Source organism: Anopheles gambiae, chromosome 2 (genome assembly GCF_943734735.2).
Source record: "Anopheles gambiae chromosome 2, idAnoGambNW_F1_1, whole genome shotgun sequence".
Taxonomy (NCBI): Eukaryota; Metazoa; Arthropoda; class Insecta; order Diptera; family Culicidae; genus Anopheles; species Anopheles gambiae.
In genome coordinates, this window is record NC_064601.1 from 47,541,379 (window position 1) to 47,551,637 (window position 10,259).

The 10,259-nt window shown below is 49.8% G+C and overlaps 2 protein-coding genes across 5 annotated transcripts; both read left to right on the plus strand.

Annotated features, from left to right (window-relative positions):
* The first annotated feature begins 771 nt into the window (after positions 1 to 771).
* On the plus strand, positions 772 to 1,489 carry LOC1270893 (protein UXT homolog). Of its 3 annotated transcripts, none has more exons than XM_061640745.1 (2): positions 772 to 883; positions 960 to 1,489. In XM_061640745.1, the coding sequence occupies exon 2, from the start codon at positions 988 to 990 to the stop codon at positions 1,429 to 1,431; it is 444 nt and encodes a 147-aa protein (XP_061496729.1). In that variant the 5' UTR covers positions 772 to 883; positions 960 to 987; the 3' UTR covers positions 1,432 to 1,489. The 3 variants fall into 3 exon arrangements, with proteins under 3 accessions (XP_061496729.1, XP_061496730.1, XP_061496731.1); XM_061640746.1 differs by having other exon boundaries at positions 787 to 887; XM_061640747.1 differs by having other exon boundaries at positions 845 to 904.
* Positions 1,490 to 1,604: 115 nt separating this feature from the next.
* Positions 1,605 to 7,225, plus strand: LOC1270913 (zinc finger FYVE domain-containing protein 9). Of its 2 annotated transcripts, none has more exons than XM_061640743.1 (5): positions 1,605 to 1,743; positions 1,927 to 2,159; positions 2,225 to 6,000; positions 6,075 to 6,236; positions 6,319 to 7,225. In XM_061640743.1, exons 2-5 carry the CDS (start codon positions 2,075 to 2,077, stop codon positions 6,478 to 6,480), a joined length of 4,185 nt encoding a protein of 1,394 aa, XP_061496727.1. In that variant the 5' UTR covers positions 1,605 to 1,743; positions 1,927 to 2,074; the 3' UTR covers positions 6,481 to 7,225. The 2 variants fall into 2 exon arrangements, with proteins under 2 accessions (XP_061496727.1, XP_061496728.1); XM_061640744.1 differs by having other exon boundaries at positions 1,733 to 1,867.
* The last annotated feature ends 3,034 nt before the right edge of the window (positions 7,226 to 10,259 follow it).

A 10,259-nucleotide genomic window follows, 5' to 3' on the forward strand; every position in this document is an offset into this window, starting at 1 on the left:
TATTTCAATAAATATGATTATTTATTATGTTGAAAGAAAATCTGAAAATTTATACATAATGTCAAAAATTCGGTTTTTATGAGGCAAGGAGAGTAAGCATTTCGATAAATTTAGGCCATCCAAGGACAAATCTATTATACAAAATGAAGGCATGTTGAATGTACAGTTCACGCTCAGTAATTCGCACTACACTGAGTGCGAATTATAGAAAAAAAATTGATTTGTTTTTAAACTTTTTCGAACGATTTGGGCGATTCCGGGTGATTCCAGGCGATTCCGGTCGATTCCGGTCGATTCCGTACGATTCCGGACGGTTCCAACGACTCCACACGATTCCGACGATTCCGGACTATTCCGGGCGGTTCCGGCTTGTCGGATTGAACCTTCCCTTCGGAACTGGGTCCGAAATTTGTTGGAATCGTCCGGACCCAGTTCCGCTTTTTTGTGCGTGTTGCCCAACTCTAATGCCCGTAGCGTAACGAAAAAGGTTGACAATCGAAAAATAACGCTTGTTGTTGTAAACAAAAAAAGTGTTTGGTTTTCTTCATTTTAGACGAGTATAATAAAAAAAAACTTGAGATCATTTAGTGTTAAATTGATATTTTGCACTGCAGAAGCATACTTACAGCAATTTCGCTCGCCGATGGGTGGACTAAAATCGGTCAACCGAAAAAAGGAGCGTTACAATGTGTTATATTTCATCTGTAAATCTTTTCGTTGCGGTGGTTTTCCGGAGTGTCTGGCAGCTGTTGACACAAAGGTTATACATTTTGTTATTTTGGAACGTATATTTTGTTGGTTGGGAATGCCGAACGAAATGTCATTTGCTAAACATAAACAAACAGCAGTTTTTGCCGGGCACAAAAACTCCTAGATCAATAAAGTAGGTATGGCTACATAACCGGTATGCCACACTTAGGGGAAAAGCAGTTGTTCAATCGATTCATCAAATGTTTTAGTTTAAGGTACCCTTTGCCGGATTCCAAAATGGTCACACAGCGTATGTCGACGGAGGACGTGGAAGCGTTCGTCCACGAGCATCTGAAGGAGGATTTACGGATGTACGAAACGCAATTGAAGCTAATCAACGCAGAAATAATGGAGTATGTGCAGTTAAAGAATATGATCGAAACAATCTTGGGGCAGGAACGACGCGAAGAGTTCAAGACGCAGGTCAACATCGGTGGGAACATGTTCATGAAGGCACGTGCTGACAGCGTCGAACACATACTGGTGGACGTTGGGCTAAAGGTTTATGTAGAGTTTACGATTGAAGAAGCTTCACGGTATGTGGACGTGAAAATCAAAGTGTTAACCAAACAGGCAGACACTATTCGCGACAAAAGCATCGAAACGAGAGCCAATATTAAGCTCGCTCTGCTTGTGATAGGCGACTCACAGCGACTTCACACGATGCACGACAATCGGTGAGGTTTATCAAACGGTAAAATAAGCTGAAAGAATAAATACACAATTTATGGTTAACTAATTACCTCACGATTCAGTTTAATTGCACAAGGAGAGCTTTAAATGGAATCGTTTCGACACAACAAACGATTGTTGTTTCTGTTGATCGCTGCACATTGGCTGTCATCCTGTGAAGGTCATTAAGATGTCAAATCGGTCCGAATGACATCACCTTCTCTTGAAGTCATCTGACAGATGATAAACAGGTTGTAAGCAAAAGGAAAATTATGTCTAGACATAGTTCGGCGTAATAATAGTTTTCTGTGGAAGATTTAGGTAATTATCTCGCTTAAAATGTGTGCAAATTGTAACGACACCCTTTAGCTTTGTTCCCTGACTTTGTTTCACGATTGAAAAAAACAATCCAAGCCATTGCAACTGCCGCAACATGATGTTGATGGTAGCAATGTCCTCGCTGTTTTGTTGGAATTAGCTGTAACATGTTTTCTCTGCTTCCAGTTCGCAAAGTGAAAAATCTGCGTGAAAATCTCTTCCTATGAAAGCGGTACCGTGCTAGCTGCGGATAGGATTGGCAAACGGGTGTCCTTGATCGACCACTTAGAGGGCGGTTCCGATTGCGCACATCGGAAGCTACCCCCGCCACACAATGGATTTGGTAGACATTGACAAGGTGTTGGACGATCTTGAACTGAACGAGGACGACGGCAACAGCGTTGCGACGAGGCCAGCGGGTGAGTGTGATAGATTGTGGAGGTAAACAGCGCATTGCGATGATCCTCTGTGTGCTTTGTTACAGACGCCAAGGCCACAGTGAATGGCACGGCAGCGGATCCACAGTCGGCAGTGGTAGCTGCTCTCGGACCGGCGACAGCTGCGCAGGAAAAGCTAAAATTTAAGGCCAACGTAGTTAATGTGTCAACCGTGTTTTCAAGTCTGAACGAGTATGTGAACGCGGGCGGAACAGAGTTGGGCGGAGCGACGAAGCATGTGAGCCTCCCGGACTCGCATGATCTGGGCATACCCAGTGAGCGGAAGCCACTCCTGACTCCTCCGTCGACCTCTTCGATTTCATCGGAAGTGAAAACATCCTCCGCTGCGGCTACGTCATCCTCTGTGCCGACTTCCCCACAGCACGTCGCGTCCACTCCGGCAACATCGCCCGATTCTTCTGCCTCCTCGGTGTCCTGCTGTTCGTCACGGGTCGCTTCCTCATCGGCATCGTCTTCTGCGCATTCTTCTTCCGCGTCGTCGTCATCGTCGTCGGCGTCCAGCAGCGATGTGGAAGAGGCCGACAAGCAGCAGGAAGCCAAAGGGCATGAGCTGGCTCATGAAAAGCTTCCCGAAGAGCTATCGTCCCTGAGCGGTGATGATTACGTGCTGGACACATCGTCGATGACCACGCTGGCCACCACCAATGAGGGAGGGGCACGAAAGGGCACGACGGCTGGCGATGCACAGGATACGTCGGCGTTCTCTTACAAGAACAGCCTGTACTCGGACACGCTGAGCAATGATGTGATAAATTTGGAAGGAATCTCGTCCATCTCCTCCATTGTGGCCGTCGATCTGTCGCGAAGCGGCCAGGTGCCGCTGGTGCGCGAAACCAATGAAGTGGTGGAGGGAGCGCCAGTAGCAAAGGATGAGATAGAAACGACGGCGCAGGACGATGTGGAACGGCCGGGCAAGCCGCACGAGGGCGAAGATGCTCGTAAACCGGTGATAGGGTTCGAATCGACGATGGACGATGTGTCCGACACGGAGCTAGAGAGCTATCTGCAGGAGCTGGAGGAGTTTGATTTTCGCAGCGTGAATGTAGAATCTGCGATGCCACCGAAGCCAAACGCAGAGTCCGTTACCGAGTTAGACCCTGCGGTAACCACAGAATCACAGCAACCGGAGATTGATGCCCCTGCTGGTGGAGATGTAGAGCACGGTTCAATGATCGTGCAAGATCGCGCTGCAGATGAGAACAGTATCGATAGTCGTAGTGATGATGAAATCAGTCCCAGTTCCTCCCGTGGCGAGAACGAGGACGATCTGATCTCGCAAGCATCTACGCTGGAGTTTAACGATTTGGCGATGGGCGCAACTGCGGCAGTGGTCGCAACAACACCAGTAGCTGCAGCCGTGGATCCATCGGATAGAGCCCTGGCAGCAGCGTCGGAGTTGGAAATTCCCATCCCAATCGATACGGAGGAACCGGGTGACTTTACGCTGGATGAGGATGGAAGTGAGATAAGGTTCATCGATTGTACGGAAACGGAGTCGGAGCGTCGGTTGGGACAGTCGGCTGCCGGCGAAGATGATCCGGCGAACGTTGTGCCGCATCCGGAACGGCCAACCTCGCTAGAACTTGGCAGTGTGGCCGTGGTGAACGAAGCCGGCTTGACGGATGGTGGCATAGCAGCCTCCCCCGGACACACGCCTCCTTCATCCCGCGTTATCGTTCCCGAGCAGGGGCTTGCACTATCTTCCACAAGCTCGGACGATTTTGGAACGTCGATCGAAGCACGGACCGCATCACATGCAGCGGAAGAGGAAGCAGCGTCACGGCTAGCCATTGCCGATCCGATTCAATCGCCGATAGCCGCTCCAGTGCCGGTCGTCCCGCTGCTAAGCCCGGCACAGGCACAGCTCGGCAAGATACAGCCGTTCTGGGTGCCGGACAATTCAACCAAATTCTGCATGCAGTGTAACCAAAAGTTTTCCGTCATCAAGCGACGCCACCACTGTCGGGCATGCGGTCAGGTGCTCTGTTCGACGTGCTGCTGTCTGAAGGCCAAGCTGGAGTACCTGGGCGACGTGGAGGCCCGGGTGTGCATCGAGTGCGACGTGATACTGAGCATTCAGCAGCAGCAGGCGATGGAGGCCGAACAGTATCAGCTGGCGGGAATGCAGAGTGGCGATAGCCGCAGCAGCCTGGCGGTGTCCGGTGCCAGCGGTCAGCGGCAGCCAAATCCGAACAACCCGATGGAGTACTGCTCGGTGATTCCTCCGTTGCAGCAGGCCGCCGCCAGCAACCAGCCCCAGTCGCCCATCTCGGTGATGGTCCCGGTGGGAGTGTTGAAGCGTGCGGGAGCCCCTAGGAACATGCGCAAGGATAAGAACGTCATCTTCAGCGACGGTATACGGCCGGGGTGCGATCTGACCGAGCTGGATCAAAACTGGGACGCCGTGCCGACCCGCACCTCGCCCCCGAGAGGCCGCAAACCGAGGGTCCAGACACCGCCCGGTGGGGAGGATGACGTTAACGCCATTCCGCGCGTTGGCGGCCAGTTGGCGTCGCTGATTCCGGCCGAGGAAAACAAACTTCCACCGGTGCTGAAGCGAATCAGCCCCACGGAGAGCAAGCTGGTGGAGATCGAAAACGACGCATCGTTGCTGGAGGGATTGCGCGAGGTAACACTGACGTTCGCGATCCAGAAGAACTTCCACGTGCTCGTGACGGTGGTGGAGCTGGCGTGCTGCATCAATCGAACTGTGATCAACTTCACGACCCGCGGGCTGCACTACGTGGGCCAGGACGAGATAATCATCCTGCTCGTGCTGGGCGATTCGCGCGTGCTTCCGAAGGACATTTTCGTGCACCTGAACGAAATCTACTGCGAGGCAGACCGGGGCCACATCATCACCGAGCTCGGGTTTTCGCCCGCCCGGTCGAACAACTTCCTCGGCTCGAAGAACCACGGCGGGTTTCTGTACGTGCGCCCGACCTACCAGTGCATGAAGGCGGTCATCGCGCCCGAAGCTCCGTACTTGATCGGCATCCTGATACACCGGTGGGAGGTGCCGTGGGCGAAAATACTGCCCCTGCGGCTGATGCTGCGCCTCGGCGCCCTCTACCAGTACTATCCGTGCCCGCACGTGAGCGAACGGGAGCGCGAATCCGTGTACGTCGAGATTGCGCAAACGATCGTGAACCTGCTGGCGGACTTTCGGCACTTTAGCTACACCATTCCGAGCGTGCGGGGCATGGTGATCCATCTGGAGGATCACAAGACGAGCATCCTGATACCGCGCAACCGCTACGAGCAGATGGTGAAGGTGGTGGACGGGTCCAGCGAGCAGCTGATGGCGGTGGGCGGCAACTTTAGCAAACTGGCGGACGGCCATCTGGTGTGCATACAGAACACGGAGTCGGGATGCCCGGAAGCGACGCAGTACACGACGCAGGCGATCGACATCGAGAGCCAACCGCGCAAGGTGACCGGAGCGAGCTTTCTCGTGCTGGACGGTTCGCTCAAGCCCAACTCGGGCCTGACCGGCCGGTGCACCATCCTGGAGGATGGGCTGCGGGTGCTGATACCGCCGGTGAAGCTGCAGCTCGTCAAGGAGGCGCTGAAAGCGATGAAAGACTATCAGATCGTGTGTGGGCCGACCGAGGGAGACGACAGCCAGAAGGAGCTGGTGTCGATCGAGTGGACGTCGAACGATTTGAACTTCAACATAGGCGTCACGTCGCCGATCGATCGGAAGGCGTTCGACGGTGTGCCAAGCATTCGGGTCCACCGGGGCACGGACTATTCCAACTCGAACCACATCATCCGCTGGACGGAGGTCTTTATTTTAAAGGTAGGGTGTAAACGGTAGTGATAACAGTGTAAAAGATCGTTCCTAACAGCCGTATCAACATGTATCTCTTCCAGGGAGACGAAGAATCTAACCATCCCGGTGATCCGATCAACATGTCGAAGATTTCGGAAACGGTCGCCAAAACGGCTTGCAAGGCACTGGTTGAGTATCTGGATCTGCTGGCGTCAAACGGACACACCAAACTAGCCCTGCGGATTAGCTCCAATCGCGGTCAGGTATGGCGATGCGCGCGTTACCCCTCTCCTTGTAAGGATTCGTGTAAAAAAAAAGGTGAAAACTTTTCTTTTTTCCCACCAGATGGCGTACGTGGCGGGAAGTGGCGGAAACCAGCTAGCTCCTCTATATTCGAACGCGCTCGGACAGGCGGTGATGGAGCTGCTGGAACGGCAGGCCACGGCGCTACATCTCGATCTGCACGATATTGTATTCGAACTGATATTCCACATTCTTGACAAGTAGTTATTCAAACGCTAAGGACTGAATCGACCCGTGCGTGGTCCCTGAACCTGCGACCACAGCCAACCTGTGAGCCTATACGATATGTTCGAAAAGTATCGGTTGGTTTTTCTTTTGCGGTTCCGTTACGTTTTGATTAGAAGATTGCTTCTTCGTGTTTTTCATTCACCAACCAGGCCGGCAGTTGGCCGGCATGCCGGGTCTCTCCAAAGAGCGAATGTATTGAGGATTGTATTATTTGCTTCGAACAAACCAACCCCTATAATAACCAAGTGCTAGCCTGGCCGCCCAGGTAGAGTAAAACGGACGCGGTCACACATTCACGGGGTGCATAGCAAACCGAAGTAGTCGACAAAAGTCGAGCGGGATAGAGAGGAAGGAAACGTTCACACCAGGGTGCACACCGTGAGTTATATAGAGTATATATAGAGTATACATATATACATAGATATAGATATATATATTTCTTATATATAGTTAAAATTATTGAAAGGAAGAGAGCCAGTCACCAAGTTTATTATGTCGCTGTTTATAGGTAGACGCGGTGGAAGGGGAGGTATATTTATATTTGATTTGGAAGTTTTAGTGCCGACGGACAACAACAACAACAGAAACGGGATTGACGCAATATAATGGCAGCAAATTGGCATTGCAATGATAGTTATTACATTCAAATCGGAACGTTGGCCCAAGTTGCAAGCATGATAATAGCAAATATATTAGTGCACGCGAGTGCACCTACCACGTATTGCAGAGGTGTAAGCGTGATCTTTTAACCCTTGTTGAGAATGCGGTTCGAATCGTACGAGTCATTTTGTTTAGTTTGGTTTGTGTATAATTTTAATCTATTATTGATTTAACGCGCTAATAAATTGTTTTATTCTTCTGTAACGAAAAGCAATGCATCTTAACCGTAGGACAAGCTGTGGCGGCTTCATGGTCTGTGTCCGTTAAAAGCTGCAGTCGAGCGATTAACACGACTAGTAGATGGATGAGCAAGGGTCTGCGCATAACAACAGCAAACACGATAAAATCCGTAACTTCTTCCTACCTAATTACGTCAGTCACGCGGCATAATTAACTATTGCGCGGGTACACTGCGGCCTGTACATGCCCAACCGTTTGCCCTATCTACTACTACTACTGCTGGAAAAGGAAACAAATGCGTACCGCGCTCGGGCATAACTTGTGCCAATGGCCCTGGAAAAACGTACGGCCCTACAGCTGACGATGGCGGCGGAAGGCGGGAAGGCAACTGACGGTGACCTCTTGAGCAGCATTCCATCCAATCACTCAAACGCTCGCTAGGAGAGTGCATACAGCCCCCATTTGCATATATCTGTGTGTAGAGAGAGAGCGAGAGAGGGTGCAGGGCAGCGTTGCAGCAGCTTAAGATTTTGCAAGCTGCATGCCCTCCAGATCTCGCAGCGTGATCCCGAAGGGAGAGTGGGGCGCGAGGGAGTGCAGCAAAGGCAACAAAAATGAAGGTGCGCGCGCGCTCCCCGTGAGCAACAACCAATCGTCCAACAAGAATAATAACAATCATCTTGCAACAGCAGCAACAGCAGCAGCAGCAGTAAACCAAACAACAGAATCGTAGCGAGTGCGCGGGACGGCAGTGCGTCTGCGATAAGCGGACCGGTGCCCCACGGTAGGAACGGGAATGGGAGGAGGCCGGACGGACAAAACAAAACAAGAACCACAAATGGATGCATACACAACACGAGCAGCGCGAAGTGTGCGGGTGGTGCGAGCAGCCAGGGCCAAGATGGCAAAGTAAAGAAAACCTCCTCCCGCCTCTAGCATTACAAATGACATACAATAATGTGCGCCCTAAAGCACACTTTCGCTTCGAAACGCCTTCGGTGCTGGGTGCCCAAGGCGGTTAGAGAGGGAGGTTGCGATCCTCTTTGCATTGGTTGCCAGCGCGAAACGGTACTTTTTATTATTAAGGATCATCGATCTCTCCGCGTGCGATCTCGCCACCCTCTCGGCGTAACGGGGCTCGGCGTCGGCGTGCTGGCCCTTTTCCCGCGCAATCGCGTCGAGTCATGACGATAATGAGCCCGAACAGATGCCGATGATGATCGCGCGCCTTCATGACGATGATCCTGTTTGTCGAAGATGTCGAGAGGCTTCCGGCGGGGAGGGGACGCCGACGCGCTGGAGCAGCCAGCTGAAGGACAGCGAGCATCGCGTCGTCTAACGTTGCAAGATATCGAATGTTTTATTAGTACATACACATTCACCCCTACCGATCGCGGAAGATCGAGTACGATGCTGGCTGAGGATTAGAAGACACACGGTTGTTGCAGTAGGAGCCACTCACTCACTCGCTCGCTCGCTGGAGTGGCAGCTGGCCAGATGGTGCGAAAGAAATTCACTTCTCAGTTGCGCAGTTTTTGCAAGAGCCCTTCACGCGCCGGAGTGCCAACCGGGGTTGGAGGTTTTTTTTCTGTCTGGGACGGGAAGATGATCGCTAGCAGCAGATAGTCTGACACCCACTGTCACGGTGCAGCAGCAGCAGCGAGGCAACGTTACGACTGATCTTTGAGATGAAAATGAAGAAAGCAGCGAATAAAACCCACAAGAAATGGAAAATGAACGATTGTCATTCCGCCGGGACCGGGCAATATCATGAAACGGCGCTCAACAGTGGGTTGGAGAGGAAACAACACCTGGACATTTGTAAGTATTATAATTGCTGCTAATGCTAAAGTATTTTTGAATATTTTTTTCCTAATTAAAACTTTATGCGCAAGATTAATGAACAATTGCGGTGCTCTATCCAGCAAATCAGGCGCCAAAAAGCAGTAATCATTTAATATTAAATTAGATTGCTCATTAAATATTACTTGTGATATTATTGAAATGTATCCGACATCTTCAAATGTATTGATTGATTCTATGTATCTACCAAATTCGATAGTTTACAAACGACAAAAGCATTAAGTAGACTGCGCATGCGACATTTCGGGCATTTATAACATCCTTATAAATCTACAGTAAGGTCAGATGATTGAATGGTCTGGCTATCCTTCATTGCAGTCCGAATTAAAAATAAATTAACACAATGTCCAAAATCAATGATGCCATAGGTCATAGACCATATGTCATGTGAGGAGTAGTACACTCTTTCCTAACTACACGAAATCGCAAAAAGCCGGAACGAACTAGAAATATTCGCATCAAATACAATTGTTCATTGCTCATTGCTCATTATTAGTACAATATGGCAACCTATTAAGACTACGAAGTTAAATTATCTTTGGTAGTTTTTAGTTAAATGTTTATCCTCGTAAAAACTGAATGCCCAGGTTTCCGAGGTTCAGAAGTCTTTGAGAACATATTAAAAACGTAAGCTGACACACTGAAGTTGCAAACGAACTTTGTGTGCTTGAGCGACGCATTCATCAGATTTTGCGAGGCATATGATAATTGGGGCTCTCATCCCTAGAGATCCATCCAACAAAATGTGCAGAGGAACGATAAGAGAGTTTCATAGTTAAAACTGGTGAAGCATGACCAATAGAAAATCACCCAAGGTTCCCGGTTAAGATGTGCTACCATGGTTTTAAATTACGCTAAACCATTTGATCATGTCAAGTGTCCGGGCAAAGTAAACGAGAAAGAAAGCGTTTTTTTAAATAATTTTTCAAAACCATTTTTCACATTTTTAATAATTTGATGGGGAGTGTTACTTCTAATCTATGGGGAAATCTTTTTTTGATTTATTTGATGTTAAAACACGATTATGAATGTAATAATTATATATGTTATTT